Here is a 20,525-nt window from a genome sequence, read left to right as displayed (position 1 = left end):
ATATTTCAGTGTTCATAGTGTAATATTGCTTAAATGCATTGCTCTATGAGTCTGCACATCCACCTTTTTCACACATACAGAGAACAAACATTTGCTTGTGACCTTTCATATTCAGCTTCCGGTATTTTTGATTTATCTGATTAATTTACTACGGAGCCCCAGACAGGACATGGTAAAGACACGGATTAGCTATGACATGCGCACGCAAACACCATTTTGTGGCCACAAAACAAGCATAAGGTGCACACAAAAGTCGTACCTTCGCAAAACCTGGTTCTCAATATTCTGTTTAAATGTAATAATGGTTCCTTCCAATGACAGGCTTTTCAAAAATGTTTTTGTAGCTCATTCATCTGCTCTTTTTTTCAAGGTCGCGGGGGTCTGCTGGTGCATATCTCCTGCTCTCAATGGGCTTTAGGCAGGGGGTACACCCTGGACAGGGCGCCAGTCCATTGCAGGGCAACACACAGACAGACAACGACTCACACTCACATTCATTCCTACAGGCAATTTAGAGACTCCTATCAACCGACACAGTCATGTTTGTGGGTGGAAGCCGGAGAAAATTCAAGCAAGCACCGGGAGAACCTGCAAACATGCAAACAAGTGTCCGCCCCAGGGCTTGAACCCAGGACCTTCTTGCTGTGAAGCGGACGTATATATATATATATATATATATATATATATATATATATATATATATATATATATATATATATATATAGTCATTTGTTGTGTGTGTCTGTGTATTTCTACTTGTATTAATTGTTTTGCAATAACAATAATAAGAATGATAATACTGTTTAACTTTCATTTGTCAAACGATGTCTCTTTTGTGTGACGCTGGAAATCCTACAACATGCTCACGGCGGAGATTTTTTTCTGTGAAATAATGTCACAACGAGCAACATGATGAATAAATTACATGTAAGTGAAGGCTTGACTTTAGAATAATGGCACCAAAATCTTTAGAAATATGCTTATAGAAATGGGTTCAGGCATTAGATACAATGCAGACTGCTTAAGGAATGTAAAGGTGACTGTGACTTAGTGATCAGTTGTGCACGAGGTGTAAAGAAAGAAAACGACAATCCTGGGCAGATCATCAATAACTGATTTGCTCTAAATATGCCTGAGCTCAGCGTCATTGATTTAATTCAGACATGCAAGAATAAAGCATCTATTTCATCATTCATTTTAATCATAAATATCAGAGATGAGCCAGAGGCAGTTGAGCGGGCCAAAGAGTTCTTCTATACATCCTACTCTCACGGTACAGGCGCACGTACACATGCATGATGTGACATCTTTCTACAAGTCCTGACAGTTTACTAAATATATATAAGACCTCCTTTGTCTGTTTTACTGTGATGTGCTCAGGTTTACACATGCCCTGGGACCATTCAGGTCTATGCTGTACTGTACATTCGATTGGTTGCCCCAAAGGTAATGTTACATAACCACAACAAGTCACCAAGATAACAGCTTTTCTTTGAATACTGTGTAACTTCATTCTAATTTAACAAACACTGAACTTTACAGTGAATATAAAAAATGAGTAAAAATTCAGTCAAAGTGTGAGAGCTTCATTATTGTGATTAACGTCCATCTGCACACAATAGAGTGCACAACATGAGCTGATTGATGGTACAGTACAAGACAAAACCTCATCTGTGGTGGTAGCATTTCAGAGCATAGAGGATGCCGCAAGACGTTTAATATGAACCTAGCCTCTAGGAACGAGTGTATCGTAGTAAGTTTTTCCTGCAGTCTGTGCCTTCTCCTCGCCCTCCAAGGGCTCTCTTTTCTGTTTCAGGTGTCTTGGTTCTTGATCAATGGTTCACGGCTCAACTAGTCTGGGACACTTGGATGGACTATCCTTCTATGCTATTCTGCCCTATTGTTCACTAACCCCAACCAGTCAAAGCGGATTGCTTTGACCTCTGAACCTGGTTCCGCTGGAGATTTCTTCCTATAAAAAAGGGAGTTTTTTCTTCCCACTGTCGCTAAATGCTTGTTCATGTGGATCTGGTTGGGTTCTTTCTTTCTTACTATGGACAATTTTTTGTTTAGCGCTTTGAAATGACTTTGTTGTAATTTGCGCATTATAAATAAAGTTGAATTGAATTGCAGGGTGCAAAGGTCAAGGTATAATGTGGTGATTTTTGGTCGATTTCAACAAATTTGTCCAACTATAATTACAGCAGGGTTTTCAATCTCAATGTTGGATGACGTTGCCCACAAAGATCAATCATTTATCAAATCGTCACATGGTTCAGCTCCAGATATCCTTGAATAAATAGATTAAATGATGGAAACAGCTATTTATTTGTGAAAGTGTTCAAACTAAGTGAACGTAATATCAAAATTGCATTTTCCTTTTAAAAAAATGACAGGGTTTTTCTGATCAGGTCAAACTGATCTGGGCTGGGTAATATGCACAAAAACTAATATCTTAAATTTTTTTCTCAAAATGGCAATATACAATATTAATCTTGATATTTATTTACTAAATAAAGTCTTAAGACAATTCTGGGTTAAATTTGCTGATGAAAAATGCCACCCAGGCACATTTATTAACAAACAGCTGCACAAAATGTGCCTCTTTTTCCTTTTTTCTCCTCTAAGGACAGCATGTGTGAGTGAGTTCTGTAGTTTAGCTTGTTTAGGGGAAGGTTTGGGTTAAATTAGGATGCACTCAGTGATCACCTAACTCTGCTGTTCATGCTGTTCTGGGAAGTAATGAAAGCGGCGACTCCTAAAATGAATATTTCAATACAAAATAAGCTATAATTATATATCTTAGGATATTTCAAACAGCACACTGTATGACTGTCCTCTATGAATATTATGAAATACTTGTATAATGTGATTTGTACTGTGTAATTGTATAAATAGAAACAAGTCATTTTTACAAAGTCAAAATAGAAAACTGGATATATCTTGAATCACGATATATTGCCCAGCAGCCCTATCACACAGACTATCGAACTACAATGATTACATTACATTCTATTACCACCACTAAAGCACAAACCCATGGCACAACACAAACACACAAAAATACCTATTTTCTTTTTTTTATAATCTTCCACTGACATGTTAGAATTTGCCTATACAACCAACAGTAATAACAGGTTTTAGATCCAGTTTTTTTTTTTTTTTTTTAAGTCAAAAGAAAGTTCTGGCCGCGGGACAAATTCCTACAGAATAATGCAACGACTCTATACTTACAAGCTTTGTTTACAGCATTAAAACCACAGGGTTTGGAGATGGATGTGTGCAGAGCAGATGTCAACATACCAAATGCACTGGCATGGTTGCATAATAAAGTAAATATTGTATGCTTTTGTAGCCCAGCCAAGAAGCATCAACCCTGGATTTACTTTGAGAGGAAAGAATAAACAAACTATAGCAATTTAGAGGTGAGGAGATGGTTCCTGATGGTTCAATCAGCATCTAATGCTTTGAAGGCTTTTTACAATGCTTTTTTTTGGTGTCTCTTCATTCTCTACCTTGAGAGATTCTTTTTTGAAGATAAAACAATTTTTTTAAGACATTGTCGTGTCAAAGTTTGAGCTGCCACTGAGGCAAATTCCTGCTGAAAATGTTCTTTGTTCTCATAACAAAAATGCAATAAAATCGACAGCGAGACAGGTTTCCCACACATTTTTCAAGCACAGGGGATGAACTCTAAAGCTTATAGATAAGTTCATGTGCCTCAGGTGACATCTTGTTAAAAAATAAAGTTATTAAAATAAAAGATTTTTTTTTAGACACAAATTAACACCGATAACATAGAAAAAGATTCCAAAAATACACGCAATAGGTCATAAAATACACAAAGTGACAAAAGACACAACAAACACATACTGAAAAAATGGCAACAAAATAACACAAAATGACAGAAAAATACACTAAACAGCAAGAATACACAAAACAAAAATTACAGAAAATGACTCCAAAAAAGTGCACAACTCGACAACAAAAATCACAAAATTACTCTAAAAACACAAAATCATTAAAACCTCAGCAAAAACAACCAAACCAGTCAGATAGGCAATACATTAACACAAAACCCTTTGTTCTTTTCTGTGTTAAAGCTCAGATTACTCCACAAACAAATCTAAATCCTGATAACGTGGCCCTCGGATCATACAGTCACAGTCATATGATTGTATGATTTTTTTTTAAACTGCAAGTGGCCCATCTCTGCTTTATGTATTATGAGGTATCTCTAATCGAAAAGTTTAATTCTGACCTAAATTTTGTTTTTTTCCTCAAATGTCAGTTTGAATTTGTGTTCATCATGCAGTGACACTTAAAACAAGATGTCACATTCTTTTAAGCTCAAAAAAACAAATTCTTGCAGAAAAATGAAGCCTATACTTAAAGTCATGTGGATTAACATTTCACAATGCATGCGTGTCAAACTCAAGTCTTTAGCGCATCCAAATCAGCCTGCGAGAGAAAATAAAAATTCCTGAAATAACGTGTATTTTTTGGGCAAATGACAAAATAATTAATTTGTTGATATCTCAGTCCTTTTAAATTGTTGAATTCCATGATAATCCACAATATTTGAAAGGACTTGCTATATTCCTGTGCCTGGATCACATGACAGTCACAAAATGTTAAAATCCTCATTCCCTTGCAGAGATCCTGCAGGGAATGATATCTGTCATGTATTGCTAGGATATTGTCAGTGCCGTGCCTACTGTATATGTATGTATATATCAGTTATATGTGGAAGTGCAAACTTAGGCACATTAATCAGTGAATGTGAGGATTACCTGCTTCTGTGTAAATAAACAAAATAGAGAATTAATTGTACAAAATGTCCACATATACATTTTTCTAACACTTTAATTGCTGTTTTTGGTTTGGTTTTTACCGTTTTTCCAATGATCTTTGTTCACATGTAACCAGCAAAGTGTTTGGAAATCTGTCAGATGTTGTTCCAAGTCAATATAAGAGCTGCCTTTGGGGCAAACACCTGCTAAACAAGGCACACACACACTGCAAAGTACACATTCTGTACATACACAACATGCAGGACCCGCCACAGTATGTCACCAGTCTGCTCGACTGAGGTTCTTTTCCTCCCATGATGAATGACTTATTGACTGATTTAGACCAGTTTTCCACAGTTTTCTAACTTTACTTTTTCGATGATACAAAATGGAACAAGTTCTAAAATGATTCATTCCCACTGAAAGTTGCTGATTACATTTTGTGGAAGTGGAATGAACTTCTTTGACAAATTCAAGCACATTAAATTTAAACCAACAATGGTTTGAAATGTTAGGCACGGTTTTAAAATTGACCAAAGCAAATCCTACTCTAAAAATAAAACTAAAAACTAAATTCAACTTCATTCCGAAAATGTAAATTATTAGGTCCAATTACAAATCAAATACAGATATTCAAAAATACTACTGGGTTACTGTCCACCGATGAGTTTATTAAATATGTTCAAAGGCTGGAAAACAAGGTGTGAAAGCAGTCATTTTAATGTACTCCGTATATTGCTACACTAAGGCAAATGCCCTGTATGATAATCTAAGTACAGTAACTTTAATCAAAACTCACTGAGAAGGATGATAAACAATGCTCATGTGCATAAGAATATCACATTGGAGAGGACGAAATATATTTAGTTTGAATGTTTTCTGTTAAAGAAACAAAGATTTCAGTGAGAAATAGCAAAGCTCAGCCATAAGTTGTTTCCTCACATTTATGATATTCAAGCTCTTTCTGGCTTTAGGCGCGTGAACTGGTAGAAGCAGATTGTACATTGATTTCTCCCTGCGGCTGCACTTAGACTGGTTTTAAACCTGCGGTGACTGTCACATCACAGACGTGATGACAGCTCAGAGTTTAACAGAATTTGAGACATTTCTCAAGCAGAGTCAAGTCCTGTAGAAAGATATTGAGCAACAGGCTGGCCAAAAAATACATTTCACTGTAACATTTATATCTAACATTTTCTTTGAAAAAAATATTCTCATTAGTACATTTGGTTACATTAAAATCCTGCAAAAATCATGCATTTTTTAAACTGCAATCAAACTGCTTAAGTCAACTGAACGTCATTTATATAGGACTTTGAGTGGGCCATAGTTGGCACAATGTACTGTACGCAATGGATAAAAACAAATGGAGCAAAACATAATTTGAAGAGTGTACGACAGTAGAAATACTGAACCAAGATGAGGGGTTTGGTCTGATGCAGATTTTAGACAATGTGTATATATATATAAAAAAGTCCAACATCCAGTCAAAGAGTCAGTTTAAGTTGAGATGTGCAGTTTGCATGTTCTACCCTTGACTGCAGATTGTCAACTTCCAGTTTAGAATGTGTCAGTCTGCACTCTGTAATGTTAACCCTTAACACAAAAATGTAAATTGTAGCTATCGTACCTCAGATGTTCAATGTACAAACACCAGCTTGTGGCTGAAAAAATAAAGCCTTCAATTGTCTTCATATATATTAGAAATATGGAAACCAAAATGGGATAAACACCACTCCTGTCATTGGTGGTACTGCTCCTCTGATCTGCATCAGAATACAAAGAAATGCAAGGCATACAATCACATAGAATCACAGCAGTTTAAATCTGTATTTTAGAGATCATGAACACAAGTACCATTATGACAAAGGCCTAAAGATAAGAAACTACACTGTACATTAAAAGTTGAAAAAGCTAGCCAAGAACTAGTCATTTTTTGGTTTTTCACTTAATCTTAAAACTAGGGGTGTGACGATACAGTCAGCTCACCACTAATAGAATCAAGTTGCACATGCATTTGAAAGTGTTTTAATATAAGTCTTCACATGCTTTAAACATGAGCTTTTAATAAACTTCTTCCACAAATTGAAACCAAACTTATAAAAGTTAAAATAAAAAATTATATTATTTCTTTTTTTAAGTGCAAAACCAAACAAAGTAGAAATAGTGCAAACACAGCCTGACCAAGTATGCATTAACACACTGCAACTACACAGCCATGTTTTTTAACTGTTAACTTCTTCCACAAATTGAAACTACAACTAAAATTCACTTTTTTCCCCATTTCTCTTGCTTTAGATGTAGCAAAGGTGCATTACTGCCCCCACAGGTCACAAGACAGATTTTGAATGCACCGTGCATGACATCAAAGCACAGATTATGCTGCCTGTCATAGATCATAAATGTACAAACCACCAAAAAACAAAACGTAAACAAATTAGTTTTTTATTGTGTTTTAGTTCATTTTATATCACTTACAGGTAAAATCACTTTAAAATCTGTATCTGAAGTAACAAAAATAAATCCTGAGCACTTGTTAAATGAAGTCTTGGTCTTAGTCTGAAGCTTTCTTCTCAAAAATCATGACGCCGACATCGAGGTTAGTCACCACCTTCAAGAGAAAAACAAAACTGCATTAGTGATTTAATTGATTAACAGGATAAAGAGTCAGTTCGCAGTTTAATTCTTAAACCTCTCTTCGCAGTTCTTTGAAAAATAAGCATGTTTGTGTGTTAATGCAGTGTTTGCATGTTTTTTTTAGTTTTAATTATGCTTATTAATTTATTTCACATTTTATGTATATCTGCTGTATCGTTTGCAAAGCAATTTCACCTCTTGGTACAAATATAAAAATTTAAGCTGTATACGATGCTGCCATCGTTGGTTCAGAAAACCGAGAGTCACCACTGAACAATCTGCCGGTAATTCCAGCTATTTCAGTTTAGGCTTCATCACAACCAACAGCAGCACAGGAGTCAAACAAGAACCCACAACCTACCGGATTAAAGGAGATCGACTTGACTGGAATCATCCTGAAAAAGAAGGAAAGGTTGAGAAAAAAACCCGCAAACAGTAAAAAATAAAGAGAAATCTGTTTGGGACTCAGAAAAATGGATGAGAAAAAAATCGTCAGTTTTCGCATCTGACGGCACTTCCTATTCCAAATTTTCATCATTGAAGAATTGAATTACAATTAGCATGGCTGAAAAGTTATTTTAGGGCTAAATGTGTGCGTTATACATTTATATGTAAATACATCCCACACAAATATTAAAATACTCACCAGCAGTGGCTGCACTTTGATCAGATTTGTTTTTGCTGCTTGAACACCTGAAAAATGACAATTTTAGATTTAGAGAAATAAAAGTAGAGAGAAGTCAACATGATTTTGGAATTATGTTTCAGTTCAGAAAACCAATGATCACCACTGAACAATCTGACGGTAATTCCAGCTTATTAGTTTAGGTTTCATCACAACCAAATGAAGTAGGTTTGCATTAATTAAACAAATTATACCTGCACAGGATGAAGCTGCATCAGTCAATGCCTTCAGCCGCCATAGATGCAGTGCTGCAAATTATCACCTTAGAGCTGCAAGAACAGGTTGAAATTAAGTCAACATTACAGCACAAGGACAGCCTGTCATTATGCAATTAGAACCTTATCAGCATGAGTGATACATTATAAGCTTTACGTTTAATTCATTTTCCATTATTTTTAAAAAATGTAATATTTTACTGGAAATAGATAATATTGACAAACACATACCATCGCCTCTTTTTTCCTCAGCATAGTCAACGATGATCTGAAATCCTGCGTAACAAAAATCAAACACAAAAATTATTATATGTGGAATAAGACCCATCTCACAGAGCGTCTCGGTTAAGGAGACTCAGAACAGTGAGTGAGAAACCTCGTCAGTTATCGCATCAGACGGCACTTCCTATTCACAGTTTTCATCACTGACCGCAGTATGAACAATACCACTTTAATATCATTACTCACCTTTCAATGTTAGAGAGCCTTCTGTTGTGGATCTGCACCTATGAGGAAAATTCAGAAGGTTAAACATAAACATGAAGGTCAACAAATCCAAAAGATGTTCAGCTAAAACTATTGCAAAGACTTGGCAAATACAGCACAGGATGTTATTCCTGATAAGTATGTTAAACATTATAGCCAAACACTATACATAAATCCTATTCCCATCACGGTCTGCCTTTTTTTTTTTAAAAAAAAAAAAAAAAAAAAAAAAAAAAAAAAAAAAAAAAAACTTTCTACATTTGCTGTTTTTGAATACAACTTCATGTAATACCCTTGTTTCTTTTAAACGATGCTAATCTTTGTTAGGTTGTTTTTCTATTGTCGTAATCAATGTCCTTTTTTGTATTTTTACCCACTTACTCTTGTGCATTTAATATTTATTTTAACTTTAGAATCAAATCAATCTAATTTTTACAATTTTTCACTATAGTTATAGGTATGACCGTTTGTTTATTGTGATAACGGATTTTATTGATAGTCATATTTGTTTCTAATATATATATATAAGAATGAGCATTCAATTTTAATTGTCTACAAATGTATTAAAAAAAAGTTTAAAACAAAAAGAAAACTACAAAACCAAAGAATTGTGGATTCCAGCGTACAATCGTGTACATACTGATTAAAACTTTGTGTTAAGAGCTAAAGTTATTGATAACTCTGATTAGTGATAGCCACGCTTTGCTAGGCCACTCCACGTGCATGCACTCAGGTCGACAAAGCTCCGTAATAACGTTTAATTTTGTATATGTCGTGGTAACAAAAAATAAATAAATAAAACAAAGGACACACTTACATTTATCATTCTCATACTAGAGAACTGAGGGAGCAGGTTATTGCGTTTTTCGTCCATGTTTCTACACTGCTGCTCACTGAACGGAAGCAGAAGAAAGACAGAATCGCGTGCGGGCGGAAACTTTTATAGCCTGGCGAGACCGGAAGTACGTAACAGATATAAGACTCTACAGCCCGCCCCTGCTGTACCGGAAGCAAAAAGTTACACAAAACAGAAAAATATATAATATATTTTTTCTTTAATGACAAGTTGAAAAAAAATACAATCTCTCATAGGCGAACTGAAAAAGATATGAGGGACCAAAGGATGTTTATTAACATAAATTATTTATTACATTCCAATATATAGACAGTGAAAACGTATATTTTCTTTTTTGTAGAGGAGCAGATTGGGTTTAATTATTTGCAATAATGAATACAGAAAACATACTATTGAATAAGAATTCCACATATGTCTGGTTTATGAGGAAGATTATTTAGGAAAAACAATTACATGAAACTTAAAATGATAAAGGTGTTTATTATTTTATACGTAAATAATTTAATACCCGGTGAAAAAGTACAACTTGATTTTTGTAGTGGAAGGGGCTGGATTTCATGTTTTATCTTAAACAATTTATAAAATATAACATTGAGTAATAATTCAACATCTCTCTTAATTCAGAGGACAATTCCAAAACGTAAAATTTTCATAGACAATCCTTTTATTTCAAAGATTCTTGAGAAAGTTGTGGCAGCTCAGCTCTGTGAATTTCTTCAAAACAACAGCCTGTTCGAGGACTTCCAGTCAGGCTTTAGAGCTCAACACAGCACAGAGACTGCTTTAGTTAAAGTAACTAATGATCTACTCTGGGCTTCAGATGAAGGACGACTGTCAGTGCTGGTTTTATTAGATCTTAGTGCAGCTTTTGACACTATAGATCACTATATTCTACTAGAGAGATTAGAGAAATTACTTGGAATCACAGGGACTGCCCTAAACTGGTTTAAGTCCTACCTATCTGATAGGTACCAGTTTGTACACGTGAATAATAAGTCTTCTGTGTACACTAAAGTAAGCTACGGGGTTCCTCAGGGCTCTGTGCTAGGTCCAATCCTCTTCTGTATCTATATGATCCCCCTTGGTAATGTTATGAGAAAATACTCTGTTAACTTCCACTGCTATGCTGATGATACCCAACTGTATGTATCAATGAAGCCAGGTGAGACAAATCAGCTATCTAAACTTGAGGCCTGTCTAAAGGACATTAGGGCCTGTATGGACCAAAATTTTCTTCTTCTCAACTCAGACAAGACTGAGGTCATTGTACTGGGCCCGCGACACCTTAGAGAAACCTATGCTAGCCTAACTGCCCTAGATGGCATTACTCTGGCACAAAGCACAACTGTTAGAAACCTTGGGGTTCTATTTGATCAGGACTTATCCTTCAACTCTCACATAAAACAAACTTCAAGAACTGCCTTCTTTCATCTCCGTAACATTGCTAAAATCAGATCTATCCTGTCTCAGGGCGACGCCGAAAACTAGTCCATGCTTTTGTTACCTCTAGACTGGATTATTGTAATTCTCTTTTAGCAGGCTGCCCGAGCAAGTCGCTTAAGACACTTCAGCTGGTTCAAAATGCTGCAGCACGTGTACTGACTAAAACTAGGAGAAGAGATCACATTACTCCTGTATTAGCCTCTCTGCATTGGCTTCCCATAAAATATAGAATAGAATTCAAGATTCTTCTTCTCACTTATAAAGCCCTAAATGGACAGGCACCAGTCTATCTCAAGGAGCTTGTAGTGCCATACAATCCCCCCAGAACACTACGCTCTCAAAATGCTGGACTACTCGTTGTTCCATTCATCTCTAAAAGTAGTATAGGAGGAAGAGCTTTCAGTTATCAGGCCCCACTTCTCTGGAACCATCTACCAACCACGGTTCGGGGGGCAGACACCCTCTCTACCTTTAAGGTTAGGCTCAAAACATTCCTCTTTGATAAAGCTTTTAGTTAGGAACCAGCTCATAGCTCATAATTAAGATGCAATAGGCATAGACTGCCGGGGGGGGGGGGGGCTGGCATGCTCGGTTGGAGAGAGGTTGGAGAGGGCGTTAAGAGAGAGGTCATTTAGGTTAGAGAGGGACCGGAGAGGGTCCCATTCCTCTTTCAAACACTCCCTCTATGTCTGCTTCTTCCCTTGTGTGTTTGCTCCTGTACTCCTTCTGGCTTTTGTCTTGCAGGTCCGTGGGATCCTCAGTGTGGAGTTACAGAGACTCAGCGGCTCTGTCTCCACCCTTTTCTCTGCACACACCCAACACAGCATAACGTGGATGGCTGTTCATCATAGGAATGGGATCCACACAAGGTTCCTGCTGCTTAACAGAAGGTTTTCCTTGCCGCCATGATGAATTCATGTTGGGTGTGGGATACATATGTATGTGTATATACGTATATATGCATATGTGTGTATCCATAAAATGAAGAGTCCGTCCTTAAGACTGCTCTACTGTAAAGTGCCTTGAGATACAATTGGTTATGATTTGGCGCTATACAAATAAAGATTGATTGATTGATTGATAGACAGTGGACTTACATTTTTATTTATTTATTTATTTATTTATTAGAAACTACATTTAAAAGAAATCCATAATTTACATTTAAAAATAAATAAATAACTTGTATTTTTCAATAAAATAAAAAAAAGTACGTATCCTTTCGAAGTGGCAGGAGGCACGACAGAGGGATTTATTGTTTTCCTCCAGATTGAGATAAATAAGTTAAAATGTTCTATAATTGTCATCAGAAACTTTTGTTCTATTTGATAATTTGAATATATTGCTTTGTTGGGAATTTTTTTGTGGGATGGATATTTAAATAAATATGTGTAAATACGTTAGTTGTTAAATAGATTAAAGCTTAAGAATTTAAATAGCATTTAAAGTCTATGAGGCTGATGTAGACAAAATCTGCTGTTACAGCCCGTGGCCACAGAGAGTCGCTGTTTCACTTATGGCTCATTCATATTACATGGCCAAGCTTGTGCGCGTGTGCTTGATAATGGGTGATGCTAGAAGCACAAACTGAGGAGATTGACTTCATCATTGAGAGCGTCGCGTTCTTTTTTTCTTTACTTCATTTATTCTTCATAATTCCCAGACCTTAATCTTCCATCAAATTCAGGTAAGTCCACCTCTTCTTATGAGTTTTATTAGACTTTGTTTATTTTTTATTTTTTTACACCTTTGCGGACAATCATCATTCGACTGCAATTGATCTGATTCAAACACCCCAGAAATACAATAGATCAGTTTTGTTTATTCATGTTGGTTTTCTTTGATTGTGCAATAAAAGTAAAAAAAAAAAAAAAAAAAAAACAATAATAATAATCTATTTGAAACTCTGTATATAGCCTACTACAGCACTTTTCACAAGTCACATGTTTTGCACTCTCATCTTAAATCTGATCTGATCACATTCAAGATCGTAATAACTTACATCTTGGATTAGTTTTGTCTTATCAAGTTGATTTATTGTCATTTTATACTGTTGGATATGTTGTGTGCATTGATAGTGATGTGTTTGTGTTATAGAATGAATGAAGGGAAACCTCGTGAAACAAGGTGTAAATGAAAAGTGTGTGTGAAGTGACAAACTGCAGCATTATGTTACCACCTGTGAAGAAGGACCGTGTCATTGCACAGCTCCCAAAAGTAACACACACACACACACACACACACACACGCACGCACGCACGCACGCACACACACACACACACACACACACACACACACCAATCCATCAATCTATCGTTCATCTATCCATCATCCATCCATCTATCCATCTGTCTGTCTGTCTGTCTATCTATCTATCTATCTATCTATCTATCTATCTATCTATCTATCTATCTATCTATCTATCTAACTATTTATCTGTCCAGTCATCCATCCATCCATCCATCCATCCATCCATCCATCGATCTATCCACCCATCCATATATCTATCCATCTACCATCCTTCCATCCATCCATCCATCCATCCATCCATCCATCCATCCACCCACCCATATATCCATCCATCCATCCATCCATCCATCCATCCATCCATCATCAATCATCCATCCATCTATCCACCCTTCCATCCATCCATCCATCCATATATCTCTCCATCCATCCATCCATCCATCCATCCATCCATCCATCCATCCATCCATCCATCATCTATCCATCATCAATCATCCATCCATCTATCCACCCATCCATCCATCCATCCTTTCCCTGTCTCTTGTTTCCTGCAGTGTTTCAGTCCTAATGCGGCTCTCCACACTAAGGACACTTTCCACCCTCAGGTGAGGGCTGTCTGCCAGGTTCAGAAGGCTGGTTCCTTAAGGTAAGACCACTGAATGTGTATCAATGGTAAAACACACGCTGCTGGTCATCCCACTGCCACACACTGACCGACTGTATGTGTTATTGAGTCAAATACAATGAATTCCTTCAGGCAGAGTTTCATGTTGTCACGTCTGACTGCATCAACAACTGTAACTCATTGCATAAACAGAAGTTGTAAGTTGTGGACAAAATTATGCTTAAGATTTTTTCATAACCACACAAACCTTTAGAATATGGTGAGAAAGCATGAGGTAAAAGTTGTGTTTTGATGTTCTCTTTGAAGATCTTTGGACATCAAAGAAGAGCCAGAGGATTAATAAGTGTCAGCCCTGGGCTACACAGACAGTCTTTGTCATCGTTGATGTTTTTTGGGTCACAGTTATTTTAGTCACAAATAGAACCCGGCTAATAATCAGCATTCAGTCAATACTTATACGTTTGAACCAAATTAGTAATGCCCTATCTCTGTAGTCCTGAATGGGAAAAGAAAAGAAAAAAAACAGTTGGCTCTTCTTGCTTATAATAAAGTTTTGAATCTTCCTTGTTTTTGAGCGGTTGGGATCGACACGTGAATGCAAAACTATCACTGAAGTCAGATGAACTCTAATTCTAATTAGATTACAATATTTGTACAGCATAAGCATGCATTGAGCCACACAGTTACAAAGTAGAGAGTAAAAACAACCAGGGCTCGATCTACCAGTAGATTGTGTTGGACTTATCACTTTGTTCAATACATTCATACTTTATGGAAAACTTTTTCTCTTTATTGTTCATTTTTTTGCTGTTTTGTTGCTGTTATTTAAAGTTGTGACTGATGGTCATTTTGTTGACAGCTTTAATGTTGCCAAAGTCATCGTTGTGGGAGATGTTGCCGTTGGAAAGACGTGTTTAATCAGCCGGTAAGAGACAACCACCAATACTAAATGAATTCTGTTTTTACAAATTTGGACCAAGACACAACTTTTAGCTGCACGCTTCTCGGTGCACTTGTCGCCTTCTTGTTTGCAGCTTCTGCAAAGAGTCTTTTGAGAGGAAATACAAAGCCACCATTGGTGTAGATTTTGAGATGGAGCGTTTCGAGGTGCTTGGAGTTCCCTTCAGTTTACAGCTGTGAGTTCCTCCCAAAACCACACAGACAAACACAGCTCACATATACAACTAATACATTAGCCTTTGATCTATATTTGTCCAAAGTGTGTGAACATGTCAGTCTAGATCAGTGGTTCCCAAACTGGGGGGCGTGACATCATGATAGGGGGAGAGGTCGGGGGTCAGCATCTTAAAGTTGCTGAACTTTGAGCTTGAAAAATAGTTTTTATTTTCTTTCTACTTTAATAATAAAGAGCTTTATTATTGTTCTAAAGTTAATAGTTATTTTCATGAGATTTAAAGAAGAATATTCAAGATTTAAATGTTTTTCAAAAAAGCACATACTTCTTGAAGAAAGTTTTTTTCTTTCTTACTTTTTAAAATAAAATGAAAAAAAAAATCATCCTATGGTGGGGGGATTTCTCAGTCTTAAAGGGCCGCAGCTAAAAAAGTTTGGGAACCACTTGTCTAGAACAATTTTAAACAATAAAACCACGTTTACAAATTTCAGTAAAATAAATGCTAGAATGACAGCTGTGTATAGTAATCCAGAATCCAGATTTGTGTTGTCTGTAATGTGATGTGTTTTGCTGTAGGTGGGACACAGCAGGACAGGAGAGGTTCAAATGCATCGCCTCCACTTATTACAGAGGAGCACAAGGTGATGAATAGATCTATGCCCTGCTCTACAGACAGCTTCCATTTCTCACAGCTTTTTTTCTATCTTCAGCCATTATAGTTGTGTTTGACCTGAGCAGCGTGAGCTCATTAACACATGCAAGGTAAGAAATATATACTGTATATATACTCTGAATAAGCAGCATTAACCGAAAAGGCAGTGGCTATCCGTACGGTTGCCGTATCAATATACCAACATTCTATCCATACGCAGCGCCCCTCATTGGCCTGTTTAGGTCACGTGACTAAGACTAAACCTAACCATAATCCTAACCCTGACCCTAAAAATTGTTGCGATATAGGGTTATTACCTAACCCTAACCCTAAGACGCTACGTACGTGTACTTCGGTAAACGTACCAATAGCACCGGGGGGTTGTCCGTACGGCAACCCGTATGAATAAACACTTTCAACAGAAAAGGCCCTGAAACAATGCTTGTGTGTGTGTGTATGTGTGTGTGTGTAGGCAGTGGCTGGAGGATGCTATGAAGGAAAATGACCCATCCAGTGTGTTACTGTTCCTCGTCGGTACCAAGAAAGATCTGAGTGTAGGTGAAACCTGCAGATGTTTCTTAACTTGGTGGATCATTGTGCCACTCTGTTCTGCAACAATTGGCTCGGAATTAGAAGAAGAATATTAATTTAGAAATGATCTGTATTTATATTCCCTCCTCAGTCTCCTGAGCAGTTGGCTCAGACTGAACGAGAAGCCATTCGACTCTCAGAGGAAATCAAAGCTGAGTACTGGGCCGTGTCCGCTAAGTCAGGTAAGGATAAAGTCCTCGGTTGTCGTTTTGTTTCCGTCTTCCCATAAACTCCCCTTTACTATGTCTGCTGGTGTTTCCAGGAGACGGGGTCAGACAGTTCTTCTTCCGTGTGGCTTCGTTGACCTTCGAGGCAAACGTTTTGTCTGAGCTGGAGAAGACTGGGCCGAGGCATGTTGGTGATGTCATCAGTGAGTCGACTTCACGTAGGGAACAGGCTGATTAATGTTCACGCCAGAGGTGTGGACTTGAGATACTGTATATGACTTGGACGTGAGTTACATGACTTTTGACTCGACTTGACAAAATTGTGAAGGACTTGCAACGAGGTCCCTGTCAGTGCTCAATCCTTTCGCGGGCCTGATCGTTTCGGATCCTTTCAACGCATGCGCGTAGACTACGTCACTTCCTTCACTCACAATCTTTACGACAGAGCTCCTGGGACGTGATATTTGAATGTAAACCGACCATATAAAGTTTGTTAAAATATTCTAATAGTACACATGAAAATATGTGACTGTTTTGTGGTGTTTTTAATTGTTAATTAAAAAAAACTCCTGGATAAAAACACAATACACAACATTGACGATCAAAAACCAAACAATAAATCGGAATTCCCTCAAAACATAAATTTCTAATCATAATAAAAGATTTGGAAAAATTATATCTCGTTTTACTTCCCAGTATGATTATTGTTTGTTTGGTTAACAGAGGAACTGGGAATATTTTGAAATCTAAAAAGATGCTGGATTTATTTGTTTATAAAAGCATGGTGTCAGATTATGTCTTTACTAGGGATGTAACGATTAATCGTAAGGCAGTTAAAAATTGATTCATAGGTATCACGATTCACATCGATACTGTGAAAATTGAATCGTAGTATTTTTTTAACCAGAAGTGTTGGTGGTAGGCGGAATCTGCTACTACTTTCTTTTTGGCCACCTTCTACTTTTAAACATGTTCATAAATGATTCCTTACCCCTTTAGCATGTGAATATCTGTAAAAGTCAAATTTTTCTATTAGATCTGTCTGCTAGCGCATAGCATCTCTTCTTCACTGCAAGATATCTGCATGCCAACTGACCGCTGGGTTACCAGCGTCCTCTGCTGGTCCAAACAAATATCAGACCTAAAAACAGTGAAATGACTGTTTTTTTTTTTTTTTTGTTTTTTTTTAAGTCCAATTGTTAAGGCACAAAATACATTTTCAGTTGCACTTTTAAAAAGAACTATTATGCAGTTTTGCATTGTTTACTATAGAACCAGAATTTAAATGAATAGGCTTCTTCTTCATTTGTATTATTTCTTTATTTATTTCATTCAAGATTTATTTTTAGTTAAATTGCATTGTTTTGAATAGTTTATCAAGGGATTCTTTTGACAATGAAAAATAAAAGGAAAACAGTATAGTTTTTTTTAATAGTTTTCTTCCCCCAAAAAATAAAGGAATATTTTTCAGTCATCATTTTTCTACAGTCCCATTTTGTAAAATAAATCGTGAGAGAATCGTATCGTGAACACAGTATCGTGAATTGAATCGTATCGGGAGTTGAGTGAATCGTTACATCCCTAGTCATTATTATCTGACGCAGGAAGTACATCCTCTGCTGTGCCTTTTTCCTGGTTGTGTCTATGTGGGAGGTCCAAGACAAATATATACTCTATTCAAGTCATTCATGGTTTATATCAGTTAAATAAATTTGATCTGTAAAATAGCACTAGTTGTGGTACAGTATGTACTCATGACTCGTTAAGACTTGTAAATTAAAGTTGAGGACTTTTGACTGGACTGTCTTGACTCGGGACTTTAGCGTCAAGACTTGAGAAGCAGTGACTTGTTCCCAAGTCTGGTTCACGCTGCCTTACAAAATAATTGTCTTCTTGGTTTCTAAATATGCGTTTAATCATATTCATCTATGTTTAAATTGTTACAGAAAAAGTTCATATTTTGCCCTTTTTTTGTCTGTCCTCAGGAATCACAGAGCGATCAGTAGCCGATCAGGCCCCAAGGAGGAAACCCAACTGCTGTTAAAGTCAAACAAACGACTCTTGTGATTTTCTGAGTCAACAGGAAGTTAATTGTCCTAATGCTGAGACTCAGGATAAATATCATAAAGAGACGCGCTTAAATTGACACAGAGTGAACAATGTTTTAATTGTAGGATTGTGCAAATGGCATGGAATGATTCCAGCGGTTAGTTTGACTGAATGGATTCTGTTAAGTCTAAGAATGTTCACGGTTAGCAGCAGACGCACAGACACTGCTTTGTGACGCATCTGACGATTTTAAAGTTGGTAAAAACTTCAAGATTTCAAGTTTTAAACCGTTTTGGATCAACTCTGAAAGTCAGAACCTGCAGATGAGCATGTGGTTTCCTTACTGGCCTCCTGTCACGTGTCTCTCAGTTTCTAATTCGATACACATGCCGACCATTAACTTACATCACACACTCACACACACAGACAAGGATCCTTGTGATCTACAAACTGGCCAGTTTGTTCTGAGGGATGGAATCCAGCTTCCCGTTACTAACGGATTTTCTCATTAATCAGACATGTCTCAGATCACACATGGTTTTATGTGCTAAAGTCCAGATGAGAACAAGTAACTTTTCATATTTAGAAAAAAAAAAGTTTAAAAAACGAATTTTTGACCAGATTTACAGGAACATTTGTGATATTTTTTTTTCTCTCATAAACGTATGTTGTCAATGTTAAATCTAAATATTGAATCAAAATCTAAATGTTAAATCTAACATTTTACATTTAGATTTACATTTAATATTTAACATTTACATTTAATATTTAACATTTAACATTTACATTTAATATTTAACATTTACATTTATCATTTAACATTTACATTTAAAATTATTTAACATTTAAATTTTCATTTAACATTTAGATTAGCTATTTAACGTTTAAACGGAATAATTAACATTGATTTAGAATTATTATTTAACATTTAGATTTACATTTAACATTATATTTTTACGAGAAATAAAGTCAAATATTGCTGTAAATCTGGTCAAAAGTAACGTAAAGAAATTCACATACGTTTTTTTAAAAATGTGTTTTGTTGCTAAATGTTGCTGTTGATTTTATCATGCGCTATTTTACAATTCTTTGAAAATTCTGCATTTATTACCCTAACATTATGAAGTGTTAGCTTAACTTTAAGATGGTTAATCAAATTCACTAAAAGTGGACCAAAATGTATATAATTCTCATCACAGGCTGCATACTATTTTAAACTGTAGTTATGAATATTAAATATCCAACCATATCAATATATAATAACATTCTAATCAATAAAAACTATTACTATGATTCTCATCATCATTTCTTTGCAATAGTGAAAAATACTGAAAAAAGAATCAGAGAAAAAATCAGGTTTGCAAAGAAAAAAGTCAATACCTCCCAACGCAGCACAAACACACAAGTTGTAGTCTGAGTGCTTTATTTTGGGTCGACAGGTAGAAAAAGACAGCAGCGCAGTCCTTACTTCGTCTCATCAACTACTGATGACAACCAATCAGATGCAAAAGCCACCAACACCTCTGTCTGTTATTTCCCCCAAAAAACTAAATCATGCATGCCACTAAAAGTGCTGAGAAACGACAAACAGCAGCAGCACCCACACAGAAAAAACAGCACACACGACTCGTAAAGAAAAAGTCTCAAACTGCTACTTTTGCAGGACCAAGTGTGGAGTTCATGATTTATTCAAATAAAATACCTGCAGGCAGTTTAGAGTGGAACGAAGTTAGAACTATAAACGAGAAGAAAAGATTAAAGTTTGACGGTCTTCTTAGTCGACAGCTGTGAGTGAGTTCAGACTCGACAAGGCGCCAAATAGCCATAACTACAGCGAAACACTCAAAGACCCGCAAAGTCTCAGGTAAAAAGGGTCAAAAGGCGTAAACTGAATAAAATGGACCCTCGGTTTGGAAATCCACAGATTTTCTCTCAACGTTTCACTGA

At 36.4% G+C, this 20,525-nt stretch overlaps 1 protein-coding gene, 1 long non-coding RNA gene and 4 other non-coding genes across 6 annotated transcripts; 1 reads left to right on the top strand and 5 right to left on the bottom strand.

The window, feature by feature from the left end:
- Positions 1 to 7,222: 7,222 nt before the first annotated feature.
- On the bottom strand, positions 7,223 to 9,733 carry LOC114476055 (uncharacterized). The gene is made up of 7 exons (XR_003675523.1): positions 9,634 to 9,733; positions 8,799 to 8,836; positions 8,562 to 8,606; positions 8,310 to 8,384; positions 8,077 to 8,123; positions 7,792 to 7,825; positions 7,223 to 7,404 (listed from the first exon to the last, which is right to left on the bottom strand). It is a non-coding gene; the product is annotated as an uncharacterized LOC114476055 (long non-coding RNA).
- Positions 7,677 to 7,750, bottom strand: LOC114476275 (small nucleolar RNA SNORD65). Its single transcript, XR_003675556.1, has one exon. It is a non-coding gene; the product is annotated as a small nucleolar RNA SNORD65 (small nucleolar RNA).
- Positions 7,894 to 7,972, bottom strand: LOC114476273 (small nucleolar RNA SNORD49). The gene has a single exon (XR_003675554.1). It is a non-coding gene; the product is annotated as a small nucleolar RNA SNORD49 (small nucleolar RNA).
- Positions 8,198 to 8,270, bottom strand: LOC114476276 (small nucleolar RNA SNORD65). The gene has a single exon (XR_003675557.1). It is a non-coding gene; the product is annotated as a small nucleolar RNA SNORD65 (small nucleolar RNA).
- On the bottom strand, positions 8,689 to 8,760 carry LOC114476274 (small nucleolar RNA SNORD49). Its single transcript, XR_003675555.1, has one exon. It is a non-coding gene; the product is annotated as a small nucleolar RNA SNORD49 (small nucleolar RNA).
- A 2,973-nt stretch (positions 9,734 to 12,706) lies between the features above and the next one.
- Positions 12,707 to 19,055, top strand: rab34b (RAB34, member RAS oncogene family b). The gene is made up of 11 exons (XM_028466874.1): positions 12,707 to 12,799; positions 13,210 to 13,329; positions 13,914 to 14,005; positions 14,844 to 14,909; positions 15,019 to 15,120; positions 15,696 to 15,760; positions 15,830 to 15,881; positions 16,244 to 16,325; positions 16,454 to 16,544; positions 16,625 to 16,732; positions 18,515 to 19,055. The coding sequence occupies exons 2-11, from the start codon at positions 13,246 to 13,248 to the stop codon at positions 18,571 to 18,573; spliced, it is 801 nt and encodes a 266-aa protein (XP_028322675.1). The 5' UTR covers positions 12,707 to 12,799; positions 13,210 to 13,245; the 3' UTR covers positions 18,574 to 19,055.
- Positions 19,056 to 20,525: the final 1,470 nt, after the last annotated feature.

This window comes from Gouania willdenowi, chromosome 14 (assembly GCF_900634775.1).
Source record: "Gouania willdenowi chromosome 14, fGouWil2.1, whole genome shotgun sequence".
Taxonomy (NCBI): Eukaryota; Metazoa; Chordata; class Actinopteri; order Blenniiformes; family Gobiesocidae; genus Gouania; species Gouania willdenowi.
Note: the sequence above shows the minus strand (reverse complement) of the source record. Positions and strands in the feature narration are given on the sequence as shown.

Excerpts from the sequence above, each read along its gene's own strand:
- rab34b (XM_028466874.1), top strand. The coding sequence starts at position 13,246 with ATGAAAAGTGTGTGTGAAGTGACAAACTGCAGCATTATGTTACCACCT. Across the intron at positions 15,761-15,829 it reads TTATTACAGAGGAGCACAAG|CCATTATAGTTGTGTTTGAC; the intron begins GTGATGAATAGA and ends TTCTATCTTCAG. Across the intron at positions 16,733-18,514 it reads GCATGTTGGTGATGTCATCA|GAATCACAGAGCGATCAGTA; the intron begins GTGAGTCGACTT and ends GTCTGTCCTCAG.